We start from the raw sequence: 27,570 nt of genomic DNA on the forward strand, positions 1-27,570 counted from the left end.
AAAAGGAATAAGTTAAGGTAAAATAAAAACTTTCATCTTTCTTATTCTCAATTGATCTAACAGATGACAGTGAGCAATTTCTCCTACCAGAAACTTGGAAGTCCCTGATAACTGTTTACCACTATGAGTGACAATGTGATAGCTTTTTATCTTGGAGAGAGGAGAGAACCTGGGGATTTTGTAAATGAGGAAATTAAGGCACTTGAGGGTTGTGACATTCTCCTAATCCTTCATATAAGTGGAAAAGCTAGAAATAGCTCCTGGTTCCTTTGAGTCCTGGCTTTGGGCTCAATTCATTTATAGTTCTGGAACCAGAGATTGTTGCTTAGGAAGGAATAAAAGTGATTTGCTGTGTAGAAAAAGGAACCCTTGTTATAAGTTCAGGGTCCCTGAGCGAAGAATGCATGTTTTAAGAACAAAAAAACAGAACACCTTTGAACCATGACATTTTGAACTTGGTGGACACAAACAGCGTAATATCCAAAAGGTCTAACCAAAGATTTCTTCATGAAAGCCACTCAAAGTAATCAAAGACAAAACGGTGATTATCAAATACTTTGTTAATACTAATAAAATATTGATGACAAAATAAAAAATACAATCTACCTGATTGTAAATAAATACTCAGCTTGATTTATGTACTTTACTAACACTAGGTCTGGGATCATATAGATAGTTATTAGGTTTCTCCCTTCTTGTGTTTGTTTGTTTGTTTAAAGCTTATTTATTTTGAGAGAGAGAGAGAGTGTGTAGGAGAGCACAGGGGAGGGTCAGAGAGAGAAGGAGAATCCTGAGATTCAGGTTGGAACTCACCAACGAGGAGATCATGACCTGAGCCAAGATCAAGAGTTGGATTCTTAACTGATTGAGCCACCCAGGTGCCCTCCTTTCTTGTGTTTTTAAAGCACACTTATTCTTTTAAAATTAAAAAAAAATGTTTGTTTATTTTTGAGAGGGAGGGAGAGGCAGAGAGAGAGGGAGACACAGAATCTGAAGCAGGCTCCAGGCTCTGAGCTGTCAGCACAGACCCAAAGCAGGGCTGGAACTCGCGGACTGCACCGCAAGATCATTACCTGAGCTGAAGTTGGATGCCCAACCGACAGAGCCACTCGTGTGCCCCATGAAGCACACTTGTTCTTTTAAAGAACACAACTCTGTATTATAAACCTCAATTCCTTGACTGGTAGATTCATTTCTATAGATATGTTGTGAAATCTTATATAGGAGGTCTTGAAGTTGAGTGCTGCACTACATAAGTAGCTCCCTGGGATACTGAGATAGGATGGAAACATAACCTATGGAGGGGCCCTTCTGTTTCCCTCTCTCCTCCCCTCCTTGTTTATTGTTTGAACACAGCTCACCTCCCTTCTCAAATTCCCATTTACTCTCACACACTTAAGTCTTCTTTAGTAGTTATTAAAGGCTTTGAAGAAATGGTAAGTAACTTTTAGATAAAATGGTTTAACACTATGCTAATAATTACTGTGGATACGATCCACCAGTGGATGTGAAAATTAGTAAGTGAAAATTTGAAGTGAAACAAAATTCGCATAGTTTCAAAGTATCTCCACCTACCCCAGATATTAACTCCAAGTGATCAAGGTTCACATCACCAGTAACAAGACATAAACCCCTTGATAGATTATCATGTCTTGCCAAAAATGTATAACCTCATGCAAATCATGAGAAAACATTAGGCAAACTTAAATTGAGGAACATTCTACAAAATAAACCATCAGTACTCTTCACAAGTGTCAAAATCATGAAAGATAAGGAAACACTGACAAATTGTCATAGATTGGATGAAACTAAGAAGTAATTACCAAATATCATGTGGGATCCTGAATAGGATACTGGAACAGAAAAAAGAACATTAGAAGAAAAAGTGATAAAATTTGATCAAGGTCTGTAGTTGACTTAATAACATTGTACCAGTGTTAATTTTATAGATCTGATTATCATAGTGTATTAGATACCTAAGATGATAACATTAGGTGAAGTTCATGAGGGGTCTACAGGAACTCTTTTTATGATGTTTGCAACTTCCTGTAAGTTTAAAATTAGTTCGAAAGAAATGAACAAAGGGGTAAAAAAGAGAAAGAGACAAACCATGAAACAGATTTAGAGAACAAACTGATGGTTACCACAGGGGAGGTAATGGGGGATGGGTGCAATAGGTGATAGTGATTAAGGAGTGCACTTATCCTGATGAGCATCGAGTGATGTGTAGAATTGTTGAATCACTAGATTGTGTACCTGAAACTATTATAACACTGTATGTTAACTATACTGGAATTAAAATTTAAAAACTTAATTTAAAAACAAACCATCGGGAAAAAATCAGCTCAAAATAAAAAGTTAAAAAATTTGTTGCACTTACTTTTTAACACCTCAAAGGGCTATTTTTTCCCATTCCTTTAATGATCCTACTCAAAACCTTGATATTTTTGGGCATAATGTTCTAACAAGACTATGACTAATGCAAATGATGGATGGAAACGTTTTGAAAGAAAATAAAAAATATTATACCAAACCAGAGTTGTATTCTCAAATTCTCATGCTGCTTTTTGAAAGTTTAATTTATACCCTGTTTTGTGTTTCAATGAATTCTGGTGGTGTTATGGACTAACATAGTTTACGATAGGTGTGGGATTTAACTCAGAAATTCTTCTTTTGAATATTTTCTGGAATGGAGGGACTCACTATTCACATCTAACTGTTTAATGATGTGGCTGAAATTCTTATTCCTTGGGGACTTCCGAATCTATTGCTTGTAGATTACTTTAAATGCTAAACATTCAGAATTTGGTTTTGTTGGTTTTCCATATTTAAGTAGTGTTGAAAAGCAAATGAGACATTACAAGTGCAAAGAATAAAATGGTATATATAATCTCAAGTGTTATAATTTGTAGTTAGCCATAAATATGGGTAGTTACGAAGTCCAAGAGGAAGTACCAACCAAATCCATGCTATTATCTACATAGGAATCTATTGTGGATTGTGTTAAAAAGCAAATTCTGATTCAGCAAGTGTGCAGTGGGCCCTGATTTCTGCATCTCCAAGCATCTTCCAAGGATGCCATGTTGCTGGTCCATGGATGACATTTTGGGCAGCAAAGACCTAAATGCTTGGAAGGGAAATGGAACAGATGAATCCTGTCTACTTCAGGCATAACGTTTCAAGGAAGGGATTTAAAATTAAACAAGTGAAATACTTAAGTACTTAAGTGCCGGAAGGCAGTGCGGCCATAATCAAAATTTGAGGAAATCTCCCCAATGACTCAAACTCTGGGGACAAAGAGAGCAACAGGTGACTCAGCAGTCACCTCAGTGTCAGATGTTGCCTGAGCAGAAAGGATAGAGACCGGATTCGGTTTGAGAATAGGCTGAACCAGTCACGGGCCGGTTGGGTAGGAATGAGCCCCTTCTTCCAGGAGGTCCGGAATCCCCCCAGGAGGATGTCTACCACTGCCACCAGGGGGCGCGCCCCCACCGCTTTTCAAGGTCGGCAGTAAGGATTGTCACCTCCCCTTGGGGAGGCCGGTGGGCTAGGGGATGAAATGAGATAAGGAAAGGGACACAACGAGGGACCATCCCAGGGTCTTAGAGCCTGACCTCGGGTCTCTCTGTTGACAGAGACTCGGTGAAGAGTCATGTGTTTACAACTCTTAGGATGTTTACACTTGGCAGTCCAGCGAGCCAGGCTTGAAGTGGGTTTTGGTCTGCAGTTAGATTCCAGGTGTTGGAGAAGCAGGGTTTGCCTTGATTACCCTCATTAGAGATAACACGCGGTTATTAAATGTGAAGAGTGACAGACTTTGGCATCTCTTTCTTTTAGCTGTTTTGTATTTTCAAAATGCTGCATTGCTACAAACAACCTTCCGAGGAAGGGCTGGCAGCATCTCTCTAGTTATCAGTGAGGAAACTGAGGAACAGGGAGAGAACGCCTGCACCTTAGATCTTTGGCCAAATCAGAATCAGAAGTCCAGCTTCCTGCTCTAGCCAGCCAAGGCTGAGCACCTGGGTGGGCTCCCCCCCATCTTCCCCCATCTTAGGGCTCCTGAGAAGCCTCAGGGCACAGGGCGGCTGGGAAATGTTGGGCAAAGTGGCTCCCGTAGGGAGGCGGGCCTGGGGCCCCCCGCCCTAGCCTTCTGCTCAGTCCTGCCTAAGTCAAATCATGCCAATTCCTCTCATTTAAGTCAACTGTCTTAACTACTTACACATGAACAGATTCTTTTAATTTTTTCTTTATTTTTTAAACTAAAAAAGTAGGACATGCTGATGCCAGAAAAATAATTCCAAAAATATAAAACAGTATAAAATAAAAAGTGGAAGTCCCTCTTTATTCACTAATCCCTATCCAAAATCCTGTAATTCCACCTCCAGAAGTAACTGTTGCTAGCCATATTTAAAGTATATATATTTTATATTATATAAGTGATTTTTTTAATTAAGTAGGCTTCATATCCAGTGCCGAGCCCAATGTGGGGCTTGAACTCACCACCCTCAGATCAAGATCTAAGCTGAGATCAAGAGTTGGACGCTTAACCAACTGAGCTACCCAAGTGCCCCATAAGTGTAATTTTATATAATACAAGTATATCTATATATGTTTATTATTACATATATTTATATATCTATAAATAAGTATAGAGAGATCTATAAATTTTATATCCATATGTATTTATACCTATATATATTTTGACATCTATTTGCCTGTCCAGAGACATACATGATTTTGCTTAACTTTACAAAAATGATGTTGCACAATTCTTTACACAGTTTGCTTTTGCTACTTAAGATATATCTATCAGGATGGGGTCCTAAAATTTAAAAATAATAAGACATTTTATAGATCTGTTTTCTTTTTTTTTTTTAAGTCTATTTATTTATTGATTTATTTTGAGAGAGACAGAGAGCGTGAGCAGGGGACAAGCAGAGAGAGAGGGAGAATCCTGAGCAGGCTCCTTGAGGTCAGCACAGAGCCCAACTTGGGGCTCAAACTCATGAAATGGGAGATCATAACCCAAGCTGAAATCAAGAGTTGGACGTTTAACTGACTGAGCCACTTAGACGCCCCTTATAGATCTTTTTTTTTCTTCATTAAAACCATGGGATTTCTAAGCCTAGTATTTATATCTTTACAGAAATAAGCTTCCAGGGCCCTCCCTGCCATACTCAGCATCCTGTGTTCCAAGTTTACATCCACAGAATGAAATTAGGGGGGCCTAAGTGTTTTCTTTCTGAATGATTATGATAGAATGAGAAATTTGTTCAAATTATGAATTCTCAATTTTTGTCCTCTGAGGATTCAAAATTTTGACCCCTCTATTATCTCCATGGCTCTGGATTATTTTTTATAGGAGTCTCTTTTATTTTATTTTTATAATGTTTGTTTTTGAGAGAGAGAGAGAGAGAGAGAGAGAGAGAGAGAGAGAGAATGTGAGAAGTAGAGAGAGAGGGAGACACAGAATCCTAAGTAGGCTCCAGGCTCTGAGCTGTCAGCACAGAGCCCAGCGTGGGGTTCGAAGTCACGAACTGTGAGATCATGACCTGAGCCAAAGTCGGACACTTAACCTACTGAGCCACCCAGGCTCCCAGAGTCTCTTTTATTTTTAATAGCACTTGTGTGAAACAGAAGACAGACACAGCCTTAGGAATAAGGTGTGTTTGTGTGCCCTATCTTTCTTTCTTCCAAACACTCAAAACAAATTGCTTAAAAATATTGACAAAAAGGGGCTAGGTAATATATTTTTCATTTTTAGATTTGCCCTCCAGGATCCACCAAAAATACACACCAAGCTGTATTCTCTCAAACAGCAGATCTCAAACCTTAATGCAAGAGAATCCCTGGGAGCTTGTGAAGGATGCAGATTTCCAGGCTTCCTGAATCCCATTCCCCCGGATGGGGCTGGGGATGGACATTTCTCACAAGCTGTCTTGTACTTTTTAAGCCCACGGGCATTTGATTGAAAGGCTGCTCCATGGCTCTGCCACAGACTGGGTGGGAATCTCTCCTGATGGTACCTATTCTACTTTCTTCTCATTTAGAAGAAAAGAAGGGTGGAAAGAATGCATAAGAAATGGTTTGTGATTTTTCCATTAAAAGCAGAGTCCAAATCTTATGCACATCTGAGGGATTCTTCTGGGTCTGTCTTTAAAGGCTTGACCCCTGAAGTTTACCGGTTGACCTGTCGTCCTGCAGTTACCCTGGGGTAGTGTAACTGGTTTGAGAAGCAGCCGGTGACTGTTTCAATTTCAGCTGAAGTTCCTTATAAAACTAGCCAGTCTGGGAGGTCATTTGTCTCTGATCCAGAGGCAGTGGTTTCGTTATTCTTGGCTTACACTGAACTTGGAAGGGAACTGAAGCATCAGGTAAAAACAATCTACACCTACGCAGCATAAAAAAAAAAATAGAGTTCTATACACCGGTGCAGATGGATTCCACAGGAACAAGCATCCGTTTACCTGAAGTTCAAGGACAGGCAATGATGACCTGTGAGGGATTATTTTCAGAGGGTTATTGCCTGCAGGGGAGAATTGGCACAAGGGAGCCTTGGTGGCGGAGCGGGTTCAGGAAATGTTCTAAGTCATGATCTGGAACCCACGTAGGGTATATGCTTAAGCCGTGTGCATTTTATGGTATGTATATTATGATACCTGAATACTTTTATTTTTTTTTACTTTTATTTATTTAAAACAATTTTTAATGTTTATTTATTTGAGAGACAGAGATAGAGCATGAGTAGGGAAAGGGCAGAGAGAGGGAGACACAGAGTCTGAAGCAGGCTCCAGGCTCTGAGCTGTCAGCACAGAGCCCAATGCAGGGCTCGAACCCACGAACTGCAAGATCATGACCTGAGCTTAAGTTGGATGCCTAACCGACTGAGCCACCCAGGGGCCCCTATTTATTTATTAAATAGGCTCCATGTCCACCATGGAGACCAACGCAGGGCTTGAAGTCACGACCCTGGGATCAACACCCAAGCTGGGATCTCGAGTTCAATCAACTAAGCCACCCAGGCACCCCACTAAATATTTTTTTTGAAAAATAAATAGCTGTGAATATGACAGTGTTCCACTAGGAAAACAAAATCTACAGTTATACCCATGTAGCAAGTCAAAATTACCAAACAGTTGTGCAAAAGGAAAATAAAAAATTGGAAACTGTAATAAAATAAGCAGTTTCTTTTAACTCTCGTTGTAAACTGAACACTTAACATAGCATAAGCCCCACCTTGCAGACAAGGTGTTTTCAAATGCCTCAGGATGTGAAGTGTGGACTCACACACACACGAGTGATTACTTTGTGTTCTTCAAAATGTTGACAGGAAGAGTCTAAAGGAGTTTTACTGGCTTTTTGAGAAAGACAGCTAATAAGAATGGGGAGGGAAACATGTGGTCAGACTTTCCTGGATGAAGTTGGGGTTCCATCCAAATCTGGGTGCTGCGTGCGTGCAGGGTGACACGTGTACAGGTGAAGAGCAGCGGGTCAATGCTGTAGTTTACCAAGGTTGGGCAGTGACAGGAAGCCTGGGTGGTTGTCTCCAGACACATGCAGGGGGTGCTATACCTGAGGACTATTCCAGAAACATTCCATGGAAGAGTTTCCTCCTTTCATTCCGTCATCTGCCAACATTTGGCCTTATTGTGTTTAAAGGTTTTCTGTGAGGGGCATCTGCCTGGCTCATTTGGTAGAACATAAGACTCTTGACCTCAGGATCATGAGTTCAAGCCCCTCATTGGGTGTAGAGCTTACTTAAAAAAAAAAAAAACACGTAAAAAGGTTTTCTGTGAACATCCAGTGGTCTTTCCTCTTTCTTGGGCCATATCTCCCTGTGTTATGGTGCAGCCATGGTGAGCACCTCACACAGCAAGTGGCTTTTCTGGTTTTCTCATTTCTTCCTTTTCTTCCTTCTCAGCTGGTGGTTTGTCTGACACACTGGCACTGTTTCGTGTTACAAGCTACAACCTTGTTCTGTTGTGGAAACTGCTTGACCAAGCTGGGTGCTGTGGGTGAGGGGAGGGCTGGAGAACTAGAAAGAAGGCAGAAGGGTCTAGAAGCTGCTGGCTGTCTGGGCACAGATAAGGCCCTGCTCCCTGGCTGATGTTAAGAGCTCTCCTGGGCTGAGCATCAGTGAATGTGGTCATGGGAGGCTTTTAACTCTTTGTTATAAAGGCAGAGCTGGGAGACAGATGAATCACTTCTGGGCCCCCGCATCCAGCCCAAAGTCTTTGCACAGCACTGAAACTGGAATGTTGATAAGGAGGTAAAAACAGGGGCTGTGTGTGGTGATTCCCAGCACCCAGCCCTGGGTGAGGAGGCGCCTGGCTCACTCCTGGAAGAGTGAAGGCCTCAGCACATCCTTGGTCGATGCCTCTCTTTCTAAGCAAGCTAATCCTTAGACTGAATATCAGGGCCTGGAATTTTCTCCCTATGGCTCCCTGCACAAAAATGTGAGATTGAATACAAACAGATTAAGAAATAAAAGGCAAAAGCTACCTGAGGATTGATGATGATCCTGATGGTGAAAGGTAAGTAGCACATTAGCTATTTTAGTTGCTGCTCCTAACAAAATTCAGTTGGAAGGGGGGTGCCTCTGAAGACTAGGAGACAACACATAGGACAAAAATAACTGTTTTCCTTGGAAGAGGAGCCCACTGGGGTCTGTCTTCCTCCCCCAGTGCTCCCCCTTAGCAGTCTGCTCTCCTCCCCACCCCCCCAAACTCCAAAGTGTTCCTGTTGAAGAAGAGGGACTTCCTTGACCCAAGAAGGAAGCTTTCCTCTCCTTCTTGCAGAGAAGCCATCGCCTGGGGAGTGGGGGTGAGGGATCCACTAGGGCAAAGGTGCTATCAGACTGGGGAAGAGAATTCCCCATTTTTCATCATGGGTGGTGACTGGCTGCTTGGGGATCTTTGTTTTTACTTCAATACCCTCTTTACTCTGAAATCTGTCAAAATGACTATTAACTAAAATGTCCTTTCTATGTGCCACTGGAGTGATCTGTCTCTCTCCCCTGCCCTGTTTCTTCCTCTCACTGCAGGTGTTAGAATTTCTAGGGAATTGCCAGTTCCTGGTTTCTCCTCCCTGCTCCCTCCCGGATACCTCTCCCTTTACCGGATTACACAATTCCTTGTGCCTGTGGCAATCTCCCCCTGAGCTGGTGTTGTGTTCATTCCCTAGCCCAATTAGTTCCAAGTTCTCTCTTTCACTTTTATTTTTCCTATTACACTAGAAAAAGCTATTTGAGTATCTTCCCCAGTTAGCTGAATGAAGGCACGTACTCAGCTCCTAATGTTCCATTCCTGTGTCTCTGAATGTTTGAGGGAGGTAACACCACTGGAGAATTCCCCCCACACACTCCAGCCTGGATGAACTTACATAGTTTTAAATCCTTCTCAGTACCTGGGAATCAAAGCATAAGGACAACCACACCGGCATCATAGGGAAGGTGCTCTGTGTCTGGGAATATGTCGAGCTGAGAACAGGTCTGAGTAAATGACATGACCAAGAAGCAGAAAAGTCTTCCAGTCTCCTTGAGTGAAATGGTCCCTCTGTGGAAAGGAAGCCAGCCACTTTTGAAGGCTTGCTTTGTTTTTTGCTGTGACCCTGCTGTCCCCATGTGATGTCTGGGTTCATCTTAGAGACTGTGGGCTAGGTGATCACCCACGTGGCTCCAAGGTTGGTGACACACTTGGACTCTGTGGGTGCTCTCAGACCGAGGAGTGGAGAAACTTCCTTCCTCCTCACCTGCCTAGATGTCTGCATCTACGTTCCTTAACATGACCAGATTCCATGGAGACAGTCACCCAGACAGACCCCTGGTGTCCAGGTGATCCTTTTTTGTTTTCAGTCCCATCGCAAAGGCTGTATCTCAGGTCTATTTATCTGCCATCCTGCCCGCAGACCTAGGGAGGCACCTGGAAACCCTCGCAGGAAGGGTGGGTGGTCTGAGACCACTAGGTGTTCTCTCTAAATGGGCACCTTTTTGCAAGGCTGTGGGCCGGTCCAGACTCCAGGACAGATACCACCCTAAGTAGGTGAGGGTGGGAGCAGAACTGGGGGCAGGGAAATGGGGGAACTAGGGCTTCCTCCTCATGGGGGGTAGGGGCAGGCTGATGCTCCCTGCGGAAGGCCAGGGTCTTCCTCCCGAGGTTGGCTAGGGATCCTCAGGCTGCCTCACTCAGGGACAGTGCCAGCCGCCCCTCCCCCCTCCCCTCCTCCCTTCAGCAACAGCATTGGGTTGGATCCAGCGCGATTGGGAGTGAAGTGTGAGCCGAGCCAGCGCGGGGAGCCGGGACACCCTCGTGAGCCAAGTGCCTCCAGAGAGTCCGGTTCCAGGTCCGGAGGCTGGCGCGCGGGGGATCCCCACAAGGGGGCGGAGGGAAACCCAGGAGGCCCGCGGGAGGAGGCGCGGCTAGCGGCTGGGCGCGCGCAGCTTGAGGGCACTCGCGGCGTCTCCGCTCCGGGCAGACAGTGGGGAGGGGGCTGAAGAGACCCCCTCTGTTTCTCCGAAGTTTCGGGCGATTCCTTCTGCCCGGAGACCCGCCTCCCGCCGGCGTGCTCCCCACGAGGGGGCCTTCTGCGCCGCCCCCTCCCTCCCCCTGGCACCGCACGGCCGAAGGATCGCGCACGGGGCTCCCTCCCCAGCTCAGTCTCCTCCCCACGCGCCCCCTCTCCGCCGCGCCGGCCAGCGCGGGCTGCGTCCCCGGCACTGCCCCCCGCCCGCTTCCGAGCCTGAGCCGCCGCGCCGCCGCAGGCTGCGGGAGCTGCGCCGCCCGTGCTCCCGGCGCGCTCCGGCCCCGCTCGGCCCCGGCTCCCCGCTCCCCGCGCGCGGACCATGGAGTGAGGGAGCGGGCGGTCCCGCGACGCGCTCCCGCAGCCGGCGAGGCCGGAGCCAGCCCGGGTGGCCTCGCCAGCCCGCGGAGTTGGCCAGCGGCGGGCCCTCCTCCCGCCGGTCCTTCCCCGCTCCTCCTCCTCGGCCGCCGCCGCCCCCGCCTCCCGGCCGCCCCCGCCGCCCCCGCCGCGCCGCCGCCCGAGGCCGAGCGCGGACGCCGAGCGTGGGAGCCATGGCGCGCGAGGAGGAGAGGGACCCCGAGCGCCGGGAGGCGGCGGCGCGGGCCAGCGGCGAGGAGGAGGAGGAGGAGGGCGAGGAGGGACTGAGCGACAGCGACGACGAGGACGAAGACGACGAGCCCGGCAGCGGCAGGGAAGAGGAAGAGGAGGCGGCGGCGGCGGCCAGGCGGGAGCGCAGCGAGGACGCGCGGCTGCAGCGCGCAGGGGTGCCTCCCGCCGCCGTCCCCGCCGCGGCCGCCCGCGACAGGAGCGGCCGCCGCCAGCCGGGGCCCCCGCCGGGGCCGCTGCCTTGCCGCCCGAGGATGCCGTCGCCCGACGACGAGGACCGCGAGCGTCGCCGGAGCCGCCGGAGGGACCTTCTGCTGAGCCAGCTCTGCTTCCTGGCCTTGGTGGCGCTGCTGCTCTGGTCGCTGTCGAGCATGCAAGAGCATAATGGTGAGTGCTCGCGGCTCGCCCCGAGTGGGCGCTGCGGCTCCGGCAGCTCGGGGCTCCCGGGCCGGGCGCGGGGCGAGCAGGCTGGCCGGCAGGAAGGGGTGCCGGGCACGAGGACTCCCCCTGCCCCTCGGAGGGGCTCGGGAGGAGGGGGCCCTAGAGGCCAGGACCGCGCAGTGGAGTCGCGGCCGGCACGCGGGGGCGCCTGGCTGGCCCTGGGGACCCTTACCTGTGCCTCTTGGCTCTCTGTCCTTCTTACCCACCGGCAGGAGGGACTGGTGGCGGAGGGGGTGGGGGCTGTTCCCCTAAAGAAGTCCCCCAAGGCCAGCAATGAAGTTGTCCCGGTACGATTTGGTACCTGTGCAGGTAACCACCTGTACACCTTCGGCTTGTTGAGGGCACGAAGGGGGCTGGTTGACTGGTGAAACACATAATTTCCCAGTGTTCCCCGTACGGAACAGGCGGTCTGGACCAGGCAGAAAGCTCCGTACCCGCTTTTCTAGAACAGGTGCCGGGAACTCCGGGGAGGAAAAGTGTTGGCCGCCTGGCTAGGGTTTAGCAATGGACTTGTTCTCTTTCACTGACCACTCACTGGGAAGACTGATCCCTTCTGGGCACTTGCAGCTCTGGAAGAAATGATTTAGATTGTGCTGCCCCGTCACGCTGCATTCTGCTCTCATGGTGCCCTGCAGTGGGTCTGCCCTTTCCCCACAACTTTTGTCTTATTTGTCCTTGGCCCTTCTTGAGCTGAAATAGACCTTGTGGAGAAATGTGCTCAGAACAGTTGTCCACTGAAAACAGTTTGGACCCTGGGGGGCAGCTGTCTAAATAACGGAGGGAAAGACTTGGAAGAAAAAGAATGTTGTAAAAACGGTTTTATATCCCAGCAGTTCAAGTGGCATGGTTCGTGGGAAAACAGCCGTAAAAATGGTTGTGAGAAAAAGAAAAAGCCGTTACAAGTATGTGCCTTGGTGTTAAGAAAGATGTAGCTCTAATACAAGGCGTTATGAAGTGCAGCACAAAAGCACTTTGATAGTGATGGTGAAGGGTGGCATCGGTTAAAAAGGGGATGTCCCCCAGATTGGCTGGTCTCGTGCTTCGTGGGGAAAGCAGGTGAACCCTCTTGGTTCAAGTCTTAGCAGACCTCTTGACAGACTTCATCTTATATGGTAATATGAGGGAGTCGGTCCCAGTCTTCAGTGGAGCCTTCGGGACTCCAGAGCTCTCTCCTTTCCTCTTGAATCCCAGATTATCTGGTGAAGGAGAGTGTGCCAGGGAGGGAAGCTGGACTTTTCTTAAAGGGCAGTGTCGGACCTGCCAAAAGCAGTGACTGATTCTCTCGAAGAGGGTTTTCATTAACCCCCTTTTAATCTTGCTGATTTTTGTGAGTGCAAAGCCAGTCTGTACTTGATGCCACCTTTGGTAAGGGCTCTTCTAAGTCAATTACATGCCGGCCATGTTTCCTGCATGCTGGGGCTCTGGGAGTTCTAGAGTGCCCATGACTTCCAGGATGTAAGGGGCATTTTTCTGGATGGCCAGTGTGGCCCATATAGTTAAGTCCATAGATGGCTGGGGGCCGCCTGGGGCTCTGGGAAAGCCGGGGTGTTCAGGAGGAAGGGGGTGGAAGACACTCTGCAAACTAGAAACCTGGTGACTAGAATGTCATTTTGAAATGGTTTCCCTAGCAGTGACATTTCTTTTCAGGTGCCACCAACTCCGACTTTGTTCCATTAGCAAAGCCCTTTCCCTGGTCTCTTCCCTTGATCTCTGTCCTCCCATATTCTCTCTCTGTTTCTCTCTCTTTCCATAAATGCAAGCTTTCAGAAGACCCCCACCTCAGCAACTGAAGATCACTGTGAAAATCCAGCAGTGTGAAGGGCGATGCCATCCAGCCCCCAAATGGCACGCCAGTTGTAATTCTGTCTCGAATCACCTTTTCTTCAAGTAGATACTCATGATTTCGTTACGTGATACCTTGCTGATTCACAGCCAGGCCCAGGTGGGGTGTGTGTGTGTGTGTGTGTGTGTGTGTGTGTGTGTGTGTGTGTGTGTGTGTGTGTGTGTGTTTTAGATCATATTTAAGATATTAATGTGTGTGAATCTGCAAGTGGTTATTTAGCTTGGGGGGGTTGTCCTTTGGCATACTTAAGCTTTAGAATAGTGACTTTTTACCCTGGAAACTTGGGTGCTAACTCTACTTAAGTGTCTTTTCAGTATGGATAAAAAGTTTGGAGTTTGGCCTTGTTTCAAAAACCCTGTGTCTGCGAGAGGCTGAGTGATTCACTTAAGGTCACACAGCAATTGAGGAGTAGAGGGAGGACCTAACCCAAGGTGGCCTGACTCTTTGATCCCACCTCTGTTTCCTGGTATTCATGCCACCATCTGGGTGCAGCTTTGTAATATTTATATAATCACATGGGGGGTACCTTCCTAATGATCCAAGGAGAATATAGTTTTTAATTCACCTTGAAAACCACACCGTGATTAAAATGTAACTTCTCAGAAGCCTGTTTTCTTAACACATATCGATTTTTCTTTTTTTATAAAAAGGACTGTTCTTTTACCAAACCAAAATAGGGATGTGTGGCAGTTGTGTTATATAGCGTTGTGTAACACTTCTGATGGTGTGGAACCTGAGCTCCCTTTCCTGACATCTAACCAAACTCCAGTATTGACTCCTTTCTCCTGAGATGGGACGCAAGCATTATTAAATACAAGTCGGGGAAGGGTTACTGCTGGAATCAAGAAAAATGTGAATCCTCACAATAACCAGAGCAGGAGTAACAACTGGTGGATGGGCTTGTACGTGCCAAGCACTGAGCTCAGTACGCTTTATGTGCATTGCCTCGTTCAGTAGCTGCACACCATCTTCACAGACGCTTGAGCTTTCAGCGGTAGAGGAAGCAAGGGCTTCCTCTTCAGGAAGGGAAACAAGGGCTCTTCAGTCCTAGCTAGGGCTCTATGGTTGCTGATAAAGATCACGTTTTTTTTTTTTTAATTAAAAAAATAATTTATTTATTTAATTTTCATCCAAGTTAGTTAGCTTATACCGCAACAATGATTAATGATTTCAGGAGTAGATTCCTTAATGCCCCTTACCTATTTAGCCCATCCCCTCTCCCGCCTCCCACCACAACCCCTCCGGTAACCCTCTATTTGTTCTCCATATTTAAGAGTCTCTTCTGTTTTGTCTCCCTCCCTGTTTTTATATTATTTTTGCCTCCATTCCCTTATGTTCATCTGTTTTGTATCTTAAAGATCGCATTTTTGATCTGTTTTCAAGGCCAATTGAAGTAAGGTGTCAGATTGGCTAAATGAGGGTTTTCTTTTCTTTTTCTTGTTTCTGCAGTGAGAATGGATTACTTTTGTATGCTTTGAATGGTCTGAAAATGTTTAGTTTTTCTCTGAAGTGAGGAACCTGGTCATCTTTTTCCAGAAGTTGTACGAATAAAGCCCAGAGGTTCTAGCTTAGGAGTGATGATAGACATCCCCTCTAGAAAGTTCCTAGGTAGGTGAGTAATGAATAAGAAAAAAAAAATGTAATATATATAGCTCAAAGTTTACATATATATTCTGGCCCAGTTACTGTTTCTAATAATGGATCTCCTCAAAACGTAGTGGTGTAGAACTACTGTTTTATGTTTTTGCTCATGGATACTTTGGGTCAGGAGTTTGGACAGGGTGTTCTGGGATGGCTTATCTCTGCTCCACGTCTGGGGCTCAGCTGGAAAGATTGAAAGGCTGGGTGACTTGACAGCTGGGTCTGCAGTCATCTGGAGGCAACATCACTCCCATGTCTGGGGTTGAGGCCAGCTGTTGGCTGGACTCTCAGCTGGGCATTTACCCAGAACACCTATGTATGGCCTCTCCATATGGCTTCTCCATGTGCCTTAGTTTGAACTTCCTCAGAACACAGCAGCTGGGTTCCAAGAGGATAAAGTGGGCGTACACAGCATTTATGTCTTAGCCTCAGAAGTCATGTGGTATGACTTCCACTGTTTTCTTTTGGCCAAAGCATTGGCAGTTGTCATCCTAAGTTCAAAAAGGGGGGACATAGATGTCACCACTTAGTGGAGGAGTGTCAGGTTATATTGTAAGGAGAGCAGGTGGGCATGTATATTGTGGCTAGCTTTGGAAAACCAGGGATCCAAGGGATAATAACTTAGAGACAGAGACATTTCCCAAGGAGGTAAATGGTGAATGATAAATATACACATATTTGAAATACCTTCCAATCATGAAAACATGGCAGCCCGTCTTAAGTTAGGTGTGGGGTCCACAGGTGGTATCTGAAAAGAGGGCTGTGTGGGTACTTGAACTGCACATTTCAGTTGCCAAGCTGAGAGCCTATCTTTAGCTTTGCGACCTCCCCTTCCTCAGAGGACAATGGCCACGACCTCTCGATCTCTCGTGTGGTTTACGGGGACGCCTTGCTGGATTCTTCTGCCTGGATATCCTCCCTTCCTGCCCTCCCTTCCATGCATGCTTCACTACACTGGTCTTTCTAATGCTCCTCAAAAGGGTGACATTTCTTCTGGCCCCAGACCTGTCACACATGCCAGTTCCACATTTACCAATCACAGCTCGTTCATCTTTCACTTCCGGGCCCAAGATCTACCCAACCAGACTAGGTCCTCCCATTTTGCTCCTTGAGCTATTTTCTCTTCATAGCATTTATCACAGTTGGCAATTATGTATTTGTTTGGTTGTGATTTGAGTAACCTGTCCTCTTCACCACATTCTAATAAACTCCAGGAGGTCAGGGACCCTCTGACCTTTGCTCACCTTTGTCATCTGCATCAACTGCCCTTAGTAGATGCTCAAAAGACACTTGTTAAGTAAAGAAGCTGTTTTGATTTCTGAACTACAGTACCTGTGATAAAAACTAGCGACTGCATGTCAGGAGCTCAGTTACTGGCATGCGTTTTAATCTCACGATTTAGAATTCTTCACACCCCCCCCCCCATCCATCAAAGTCAGTGTTGTTACCCATTTTTCATGGGCTAACACGGAGCCACACAAGGTGAGTACCTTGCTTTGTGTCACTTCATTAAGTGGCAGGATTTGATCCCAAGCCCACTTGTATCCAAGCTGCATGCCCCTGCATTGCCTAGCTCCAGCTGAGGAGGACACGAATAGAAAATGGGAATCACACTGCCTTTTTCAGTCGACTGGGGAGAGTAAAGGAGTAACAGAAGGTTGCTTTCATAGAAGCAGTATTTTAGAAACACATCGCTTTTCAACCTTTTCTATTTTCTGCCTAAACATATATAGATGTGTCTCTCCTGGCTTTTCTTAGCTGCTCATCAACCCAGATTTTTCTCAAAGATTTCCTTTACTTGCAAGCCTTGAATCCTTGTGGGAAGATTTTTTTTAATACCCTGGAGGGTTGGCAAAGCCAAAAGAATTGCAAAACCAGCCATTTGCTGAGAATTCCAGGGCTTGGTGGAAGTTGGCTGATAGGACAGGATTTTGGCAACTCTCTTTTTCCTCAAGGAGATTACTTTTCCTTGAGCTAAATATATGTTTTTGGAGGGAATAATAGTACAGTGACTCTTGCATTGGGGAGACTGAGGTACAGAAAGTTCATAAGATGTCCTTGAAGTCACATAGCAAATGAGTGGTACTTCCAGAAGGTAATTCAAGTTTTTCTGCTCTTTTCCTGCCCTCAGTTTCTGGAGGGCTTGTTTGGCAATGACTTTTGTTTGTCTTTGCAACAGTTTGAAACATGGTTTTATCCTGTAGGGTTTGAGAATTTGACGTATTAAGGGATACAGTGGAAGAAGGTTTTCTCTAGTGAAACGTGGTGGTTGCCATCCAGGCAGTTTTAATCACGGAGTTGTGAGTTCTAAGACATGGAAGATATCTTCCAGACTCTCTCCTGTGGCTCCAGGTGCACCAGTCCTGTCCTCATTCTCATCCCTGGGGGCTTCACCTCCCTTACCAGTTTTCCCACTCCCACCTTTGTAAGTGGTCCCTTGTGAAACAGTCTTCAGTGGCACCTCTTGAATGAGTTTCTGCCTGGACCCGCTGGTATAAGACCCAAGGACCTCCATTCATTCATCCAGTTAATATTTGGCAGGCTTTTTACTAGTTGTTGGGGTGACAGCAGTGTCTGAGATGGACACCCAGAATATTGTCCTCATGGTGGCTTAGACTTTGGTGGGAAGAGAGGCGTTGAACAGCTAATTTTCAAGAATTACAGGAGAGGCGAATGAGAGAGACAGCATGGCGTGAGGAGGTGTTGGTAGTAAGGAGAAGCTGGAACCCGGAAAATCAAAGGAATTACGTTGGTAATGAATGGGGAACAAAAAACAAATGTATAAAAATTGGGTAAAAGATACTGACAGGCAGTTGACAAAGCAGTTGCAAATGACCAGTAGATACCAGTAAAAATCCTCAACCTCAATAATAATCAGGGAAATCTCATTTTAAAAATGATGAAATACATTTTTAAATATCAGTTTGACAAAAATGAAAATGCAGGATAATGTCAAGTATTAACACAGGTGCAGGAGAGATAGCTTCTCTCATTTACTGCAGGTGAGGGTATAAATTGGGTCACCAAACATGGTGGGGAACTGCAAGGTGATAAGGTTTTAGGCACAGACCCCAAATGAAACCTTGGCTAATAAAATTTTTTTTTTTTTACTGTTTGTTTATTTTTGAGAGACAGAGAGAGCACAGGCAGGGGAGGAACAGAGAGGGAGGGAGACACAGAATCTGAAGCAGGCTCCAGGCTCTGAGCTGTCAACACAGAGTCCGACACAGGACTTGAACCCATAAACCGTGATATCATGACCTGAGCTGAAGTCAGATGCTTAATCGACAGCATCCCTGGTTCCCCAACCTTGCCTAACTTTTAATGAGAGATATATATGGGGAATTGTGAATTTGAATGGCAGTGCATAGACATTTGACACTTGGATAGAAGCTCAGCTTTCCCAAGGGGAACTGGGTGGGCTCAGGTGGTTAAGCATCCACCTCTTGATTTAAGCTCAGGTCATGAGCTCATGGTTTGTGGGTTTGAGTCCCACTTTGGGCTCTGCACAGAGCCTGCTTGGGATTCTCTCTTCTCTCTCTTTCCCTCCCTTGCTCACATGCTCGCTCTCTCTCTCTCTCCAAAAATAAACATTAAAAAAAAAAAAAAACCAAACTCAACTTTTCCTGGACACCTCTGTGATCGAGGAGCAGTCATGACCCTTTGAACTCTAGACTTCAAACATTGGAAGGTACGGGGAATAGGCCTTTGATATTTCTGGAGGTATTGAAACCAATACAAATTGCTTATCTAAATCATGAAATCTAGCCATTATTCCTTGTCCATCACTCTTCATTTCTAGAAGAATGAGAACAATTAAAGTCTGCTTCTCTGTTGACCTAGTTCAGAGGAATTTCACATTTGCAACTTTGTGTTTTTCTCTTCATGACTCCTTCTCTGCTTCTGCATTGTTTGACCTCAGCAAAAGTCATTTTCACTTGAGTGACAAAGAGTGCGCTCTGAACCCACAGGGAACAGGAAGTAACAAGCACATTTCTTGGGTAGGGTTTTGATGTAAGAACAAAGTGGGTGATGGGAAGCATGGGTGACCAGGAGAAAGGGAGTGCTGAAGGTTAACGTGGCTGAGTCAATAGCACCATCTTTAAGAAGGAACATTCACTTTTGGACATTTTGACTTTGATTACTGGTAGGACATCTGGGTGGAATATAGCTGATTGTCAAAAGTCAAGATCATAAGCAGTTGCTACAGAGAAGTACCTGGGAAATAGTATGCATGAGGGTGAAAATTGTATCTTTGCTTGGCTCCTGGGTTTCCGTCTTCTCTGCACCTTGTAATCACGAGGGAACTTTAAACTTTACTTATGTCTGGGTCTAACCCTCCCCCCCCCCCCCCCCCCCCGCAGAGATTCTGACATAATGTTCCTGGGTATAGCTTGGGTATTGGGATTTTTTTTTTTAAGGGAAGCAGATGGCTCTAGTGTGCAGCTAAGACTAGACACCACTGGATAGATCAGTGGTCAGTATTTATCACAGCCATGTCAGTGCTCTTTGTACCCGAGCTATGAAGCACGCTGGGCTTAATTTTTCTGTCCTAAATGTGAATGAATATTTGCTTAGTTTTCTAAGCCTTCACCACTAATTGAAGCCCAAACTTTCCTCCGGTTGCCCTCACCTTCTTTGCCTATGTACACTGCCATTAGATATTCTATCCAGTTCTCTTTTTTCAGAAGTCCTTCTCAGATTGTTCCAGCTTGTTTTAGTCTGGATAGGTTGCTTGTTAAATCTGCTGCCCAGCTGTCATCTTGAGATCTGCCTATAGCTTCATACTGCCCATGACTTCCCCCCCAACCCCCAGCTCTCCCTGTGTTGCAAGGAACCTGTATGTATTTCCTGCCCTGCTTGGTTTATCCCTTCATCTGTGGTACACGTTTCTGGGGATCACACACTCCAGGTGCCTCCTAAGACAGGGTGTGGAAACAAGAAAACAAAGGTTTGAGATATCGTAGATTTGAAAATAGGTTTGAAAATACACTAATTCGAGTCTCACACTTTGAAGATAGTTTGGCTGGAGGGGGAATTTATGTTGGAACTCAGTTTCCCCAGTTTTGAAGGCATTGCTCCTAAGGGTTACCCCTGAGAAGTCTGATGCTGTTCTAGTTCTTTTGTATGTTACCTGTTTCCTCCTGTCTCCCCCAAAAGCATGGGTGCTCTTTGTTCCTAATGTTCAGGCATATCAGTTAAATGGCTGGGGTGGTTCTGTTTTCATGTATTGTACTGGGAACTCACCTGGTTCTTTTCATCTGGAGGCTCATGTCCTTCAGATCTGGGAACTTGTGTGCATTCCTCCAACCCAAGCTCTCTCCCCTCTCTGGATTGTCTGTTTGACTTCCAAGATTGATATTCTGATTTTCTGATCTCTTCTCTCCCATTTTTCCCTCATCCTCCTGCTCTAATTTCTATAGGTTGCTGAACCACATCTTCTAGTTCTACTGAGGATTTCATTTCTGCTGTCGTATTTTTAGTTCCAAGAGCTCTTTTTCTCCCTCCTCTGAGAGTTATTTTTAGTAACATCCTGTTCTGCTTCATCAATACAGCATCATTGCTTATATCCTAAAGTGTGTGAATAGTAAGTAGTCTTTGGAATTTCCTTTTCTGTATGTGGACTTGGTTTTTTCCAGGTTGCTGTTGTCTTTCCATTTTGTTTTTCATATTATGTGCTTTCTTTAAAAGTTAAGTGATCCTTTGTGTGTACTCATTTAAGAGAGGCCACTGAAATGATGATTGGAAACTGCAAAGAGGAGGGTCTGTTGACTGTTTCTCTGTAAGGTGATCCAACTGGGCCATGTCACCGGGCAGTGCTCCATGTCTCCAGTTCTGGATCTTTATCAGGGGGTGGTTGGGTTTCTCAGAGAGGGGTTGCCCCATGTCCTGTCTGGAGGGAGAACCAGTAGGAATCCAGTGGGAGGGGAAGTGGGGGCTAGGGGGTGTTGTTCAGCAGAAACATTCTCCTAGACTCAGTGAGTTGTCCTGAGGCAGTTATAAGTATGACGGAGCTGAACAATTTATTTTGATGCAATGCAGTTTATTTCGGGCTCCCTTCCTCCTGCCCTCCTTCCCTCCCTTCCTGCCTTCCTCCTTTCTCTCTTTAGCTCTCATATACATGAAACTGGTAAGAGTTGTTGCCCCCTGATGGGGCTTATGCTCAGGGTAGGGGGAAAGAAGGCATAGTCTTCATCATCTCCTTTCCTTTAACTGAGATTTTTATTGAGATAGTTGTGGATTCATATGCAGTTGTAAGGAATAATGCAGAGAGATGCCTAGTACATTTCCCCCAGTTTCCTTGAATGGTAACATTTTGCAAAACTCTAGTATAATATCATAACCAGAGAAGTACCATTGATAACAAGCCACCAACCTTATTCAGATTCCCGAGCTTCATTTGTGCTCATGTGCGTGCATGTGTATATGTGTTATCTGTTTAAGTGTATGTAGTGTTTGTATGTGTATATGTATGTGTAGAGCATATGTGTGCAGTATGTGTGTGTGTGCATTCAGTATGTGTGTCGTGTGTACACGTATGTATGTGTAGTGTATGTAGTGAATTCAGCATGCGTGTGCCTGTAGTGTGTATGTGCATGTACGTGCGTGTAGTATTTGTTCATGTGTGTATAGTATTGTGTGTGTGTAGTGTGTGTTAGAGGTGTGTGTATGTTTTATACAGCTTTCTCACTTGTGTTGGTTGCTGTAACCACCACAATCAGAATATTGCACAGATCCACCATCATGAGGATAACTTGTGTTGCCCTGTCCTAACCACACACGGCCTATGTATCTTTTTATTCAGAAACAACAGTCAAAGTAAGTAACTTCTGTCACCTACTCCAAAAATAAAGGTAAAAAAATTGTAGCTTCTAGACTTAAAGGAAATTCCACCACCAGCAGTGTCACTCTGCACCGAAAGCTGCTTGTGAGGTGGGGGTGGGGAGAGGAGTGTGAAGTCCGTCAACAGTCGGGATACTGGGGGCATGGAGACCTTTCTCAGTCGTCAGGTTCACTCCTAATCAGGGATGGCAGCCATATCTAAGTGCTGGGTGAAGGCTGCATGTGGCTGGTGACCAGCTTCTCTGGTGGAGGATGTTTCCTGTCATTTGCACAGCATTGCTGGATGAATTCTCTGTGGAAAGTTTTTTCAAGTTGCTTGTTCATTCAGGCAGTTTGGCTAAGCTTTCTGCAATGAGATTTTCACCAGTATCTGTTTCTTAGGGTATTAGAGATAGAGATCTTGGGGGCTATTGTCTCTTAACATCTGAGAATTACTGCTGGGGGAGGAGCCCAGTTTTCTGACTCTTTGCTTAGTAAATACTTAAGGAAAAAGCAGAAAATTAAGGCTAGAAATGGATTTAATGTAGATGGACTCAGTGAAATTATTTCAAAATCTGAAATGTTCCTGAAATGCTGGAATCTTGTTGGGAATTATTTGGCATTTAGTGTAGTCACTAAATGGGGAAAATTAGGGAATGTCGGGGGAGGGGGTGGCTACTTCTTGTAGCAAATAAAATATTTTGGGGGGGATTTTTTTTTTTTTTTGGAAATACTGGCTCTTAGGACAGTCTTAACTTGCTTCAGGAGAGAGTTAACATCGCTGGTTTACTTTCCACCTGGGGAGTCACCTCATATAACCATGGCAATGATTAGTTGTTTCAAAAATGAGTAACCATGAATTTTTTCCTGTTGGGGTTTTTGAGTTTACAAGATTTCAACTTTTTTCATACCTGGTGTTACAATTCTAGTCTGTGATCTGAACACCACTTCCAAACAAAGCAAAGTTTCCTAGGACCTTAACACCCTAGGCTTTGAAAACCCGATGATAATCACCTTCTTAGTAGGATTTCATAATGTGGTTATTTGAAATCACAAATGTTTGCTGGGTTAAGTGCAAAAAGAAAACCTGTTGCACCTACTTTCAATAAATCTGGACATGAAGACAGGTCAATTCCAGTATTTTCCAACATTGTGGTATATTTCCTCCCTCATATATTACAAAATTGATTGAATACTATATATAATATCTTGGATACCGCTTTTGAATTAAAAAATTAATATACATTCAAATCACCATGATGCAGAACAAAAATACCAGTCCCCCAAAACTTTGTCAAACCAACCCTTTGCAGTTATACCCTTCTTCATCCCTGTTGTTTGACCTCTGTTACCATTGGTTTTGTCTTTTTGAGAATGTCAAACAAATGGAATCCTACAGGATGAAATATTTTGACACTGACTTCTTTCACTCAGCAGAATGCCTCTCAGATTCATCTACACTGTTGCATGTGTAGGTAGGTCCATTCCTTTTCATGGCTGAGTAGTGTTCCATTAAACCAGATGTACAACAGCTTGTTTATCCATTTACCTGTTGATATTTGGGTTGTTTTTAGTTTTGGTGATTATGAATAGAGCTGCTGTAAACGTTCAGATCCCAGGGTGGGTTTTTTTAAAATTTTTTATTTCTTTTTCTGACTTTATCATACTGGCCGAGACTTTCAGTACAATGTTGAGTTTGAGTGGACATCCTTGCCTTGTCCCTGATCTTAAGGGGAAAGCCTTCAGTCCTTTAAGTATGATGTTTACTGTAGGGCTTTCATGTCCTTTGTCAAGTTAAGGAAGTTCCCTTCTAGTTACAGTTTGTTGAGAATTCTTATCAGAGATGGGTATTGAAGTTTATCAGGTGCTTTTCTGCATCAGGTGATATGATGCTATGTTTTTTATTCTTTAGACAGTTAATATGGTGAATTACATGGATTGATTTTTTGACTACAGATTTCAAAAGATGTATATACCCTGGAGAAGCCCCACTTGATCATGGTGTGTTTTTTCTTTCATATTTCTGGATTTGAATTGGTCCTGTTTTATTGAGGACTTTCACACCTGTGATCATCCAGAGTGTTGGTCATAGGTTTATTGTACTATCTTTGTCTGGTTTTGCTGGCCCCATGAAATGAATTAGGAAACATTATTCCCCTTTCCTACATTTCCTGGAAGAGATTGTGTAGAATTGGTAGATTCTGCTCTTTAACTTATAAACATTTCTCTATAGCATCAAACTTAAGATATTATTTTCACTGTCTGCATAAGCATAGTATTAAAAATCACAAAAATTTTCTTAGTATTATAGCAAGTGACGTTTATTGAACACTTCGCATGCTTGAGGCACTGTTTAAGTGCTTTTCCCTGTATTGAATCCTTTAATCTGCACGATATCCAGTGGAGTGGGTACCATTATGATCTCCACTTTACATGCAAAGAAAAATAAGACAGTGTGTAAATAACTTGCCCAAAATTTCTGTGTGGCTAAGTAGTATATGAATTCAGGCTGTCTGATTCCAGACCCCATGGCCTTAACTATTACATTTTATCCTGTGGTTATATTACAGTTTACTTTTTCATACCTCCATTTGGGATATTTAGGTATTTTCTATATCCTCACTGTGATCATTGTTCTTGTACTCAAGTCCTTGATAATTGATGGCAGTTCCTTTAAGCTGGTTTCCTAGAAGTAAGTGCCATGTCAGTGTCAAAGTGCATGCCTATTGTAAAGGCTAACATCCTGCTATGTAATTTTCCAGGAATTTGAAGAAATTAAAAATTCCAACAGCAGTGTTTGAGAGTACTCAATTCAGTGTTCTCTGCCAGAATGGAATATTATGATTATTTTACATATTTTAAATTCAGTTTGCAGAGAGATGGTATCTTACTGCTTTATTTTGTGTTTTCTTCATACTGGTGAAACTGAATGTTTAAAATGTTTATTGACTTTTTATTTCTTGTGAGAAAAACTTATTCATGTCTCTTCTCCATTTTTTTCTAACGGGATAACTATTTTTCTTAATGATTTGTAAAACTCTTTATATATTCCATAAATACGTTTTTAATCCTATGTCAGTTTTGTTTTTTTGTGTTTTTTTGGCATACAGAAGATTTTCATTTTTATCTAGTTAAAACTATATTTCTTTTTTTCTTGTCTTTTTTCATTGTTTTATTCTTCGATCCAGGATCTCAAGTGTGTACATAAAACCTTGGTTTGTGAGCATAATTTGTTCTGGAAACATGCTTGTAGTTCAAAGCACTTGTAAATCAAAGCGAATTTCAAGAACCATTGGCTCAGTTGTGATCATATGACATTCGGCATCACGTACTACTCGTATTGCAAGACATCGCTCCTTTAGCAAGTTAAAATTTATCAGAAATGTTGGCTCGTCTTTCAGAACACTCGCAGAACAAGTTACTCCCAATCCAAGGTTTTACTGTATTTATTCCACATAATCCTTTGTGTCTTTTTCCTCATATTATGGTTTAGTTTTAAAAAAATTAACTCTATTTCATTTGGAAGGTATCAGAACTAAGATGAAGATTTCACTTAAACTGATGAACAGATTTAATAGTTAAATTGTTTATTGAATAATCTTTCCTTTACCCAGACATTTGTGGTCTGACCTTTCTTCCATGCTTGTTCTCTTATGTACCAGAAGAGATTTTGTGATGTGTATTTTGTTCTATTTACTCATTAATTACTTGTTGTAGTTCATTAGCATATTTATTAACGATAGGGCAAGACTCCTCTCCTCTTGTTTTGGGGAAAAAAATCATTTGCTATTATTACTTGTTTATCCTTCCAGGTGAACTTTAAAATCTCTGTTGAATTTTGCTCAAATGCCGCTGGGTTTTGACAGATCTATAAATAATTTGTGGAAAAATGGCATTTTACAACATTGATTATTTTCATTCAGAATGTGCTTCATTTGATCAAGACTTTAAAACAAATCTGCCCAGATTCATAATTATTTCCCTCTTTCTTACATTTCTTTGTGAAAGTTATTCTGTTATTATTTATTGTGGCTGTTATTTCATTCTTTATATATTCTCTTAAAATACTTACTCTTCGTAATTAATTCTGTTCTTTATTTTTCATTCTTAAGTTTTAAACTACATAAGTATTAATAAACACAAATTGGTTTATTAATGACCATTGGTTTATTAATTACAATTAATAACCAAAATAATACCTTATATTTTCCAATATTTTTCTGTTAAAGGGAATTTTAATTTAATTTTGTTTCTTTATGATAAAGCCCTCAACAAAGTAGGTTTATTTATTTTTTTCTTTTTTGGTTAAGTTTTTAATTCCAGTTAGTTAACATACAGCGTTATTAGTTTTAGGTGTAAAATACAGTGATTCTACACTTCCATACATCACCTGGTGCTCATCACAACAGGTGCACTTGGAAGGATTTTTTTTTTAAGTTTATTTATTTATAATCTCTATACCCATCATGGGGCTTGAACTCATGACCGTAAGATCAAGAGTTGCATGCTCCACCAACTGAGCCAGCTAGGCACCCCTAGAGGGAATTTTATGTATGTATGTATGTACGTATGTATGTATGTATGTATTTATTTATTTATAAACTAGCAATTATTTTTATGCTTACTTATTTTGAGAGCAAGTGAGCATATAAGCAGGGGAGGGGCAGAGAGAGAGAGAGAGGGAGAGAGAATCCCAAGCAGGCTCTGTGCTGTCCTGACATAGCAGGGGGCGGTGCGGCGGGGTGGGGGGGGAATGGGTGCTGGGTCTCTCTTGGAATGGGAATGTCATGACTGGAGCTAAAATCAAGGATCAGATGCTTAAACGCCTGAGCCACCTCGGCACCCCGTAGAGGGAATTTTTAGGTTCATGCTGTAGTTGGGCAGTTATTTACTGTTGGCTCTTGGTTATGGTAGTTGCTTTTCATTATGTTGTGGATGTTTCCTCATCTCTCTCATTTTCAAATAAGTTTCTTTTTCTTAAATCAGCCATGGATGTTGTATGTGGTTAGATGCCTTATCAACATTTATTGAAGCGTTTAGTATAATGTGATGTAAATAAATATCCACATGAAGCTGCTCCTGAGGCAAACCCCAGATAGCCACGACAATTTTTCTTTTTTCTTTTTTAATAGGATATTGGATCTGATTTTTCTATACTCTTTATAGAATTTTTGTTTTTGTATTCTTTTTTTTTTAACATTTATTTATTTTGAGAGAGGGAAAGAGATGTGTTTGTGCATGAATGGGGAAGGGGCAGAGAGAAAGGGAGAGAGAGAATCCCAAGTAGGCTCTGCCCTGTCAGCACAGAGGCCAGTGAAGGGCTCCATCTCATAACTGCAAGATCATGACCCGAGCAGAAATCAAATCAAGAGTCAGATGCTTAACTGACTGAGCCACCCCAGCGCCCCTGCTTTTGTATTCTTTTTTTTTCATTAAAAAAAAAATTTTTTTTAACGTTTATTTATTTTTGAGACAGAGAGAGACAGAGCGTGAACGGGGGAGGGGCAGAGAGAGAGGGAGACACAGAACTGGAAGCAGGCTCCAGGCTCTGAGCCATCAGCCCAGAGCCTGACGCGGGGCTCAAACTCACGGACCGCGGGATCGCGAGATCGTGACCTGAGCTGAAGTCGGACGCTTAACCGACTGAGCCACCCAGGCGCCCCCCTGCTTTTGTATTCTTTTTTTTTTTTAATTTTTTT

The 27,570-nt window shown here is 43.9% G+C and overlaps 1 protein-coding gene across 2 annotated transcripts in view; it reads left to right on the forward strand.

Annotated features, from left to right (window-relative positions):
- Nucleotides 1-10,427: 10,427 nt before the first annotated feature.
- The window catches only part of SLC24A3 (solute carrier family 24 member 3), a 484,427-nt gene continuing 467,284 nt past the window's right edge, over nt 10,428-27,570 (forward strand). Inside the window, exon 1 of one of the 2 annotated variants that reach the window (XM_045053924.1) lies at nt 10,428-11,511. In XM_045053924.1, the coding sequence (XP_044909859.1) occupies nt 11,070-11,511 (442 nt within the window). In that variant the 5' untranslated portion in view covers nt 10,428-11,069. The remainder of the gene's footprint in view (nt 11,512-27,570) is intronic. The other variant, XM_023251502.2, reaches the window with a different exon arrangement.

Source organism: Felis catus, chromosome A3 (genome assembly GCF_018350175.1).
Source record: "Felis catus isolate Fca126 chromosome A3, F.catus_Fca126_mat1.0, whole genome shotgun sequence".
NCBI lineage: Eukaryota > Metazoa > Chordata > Mammalia > Carnivora > Felidae > Felis > Felis catus.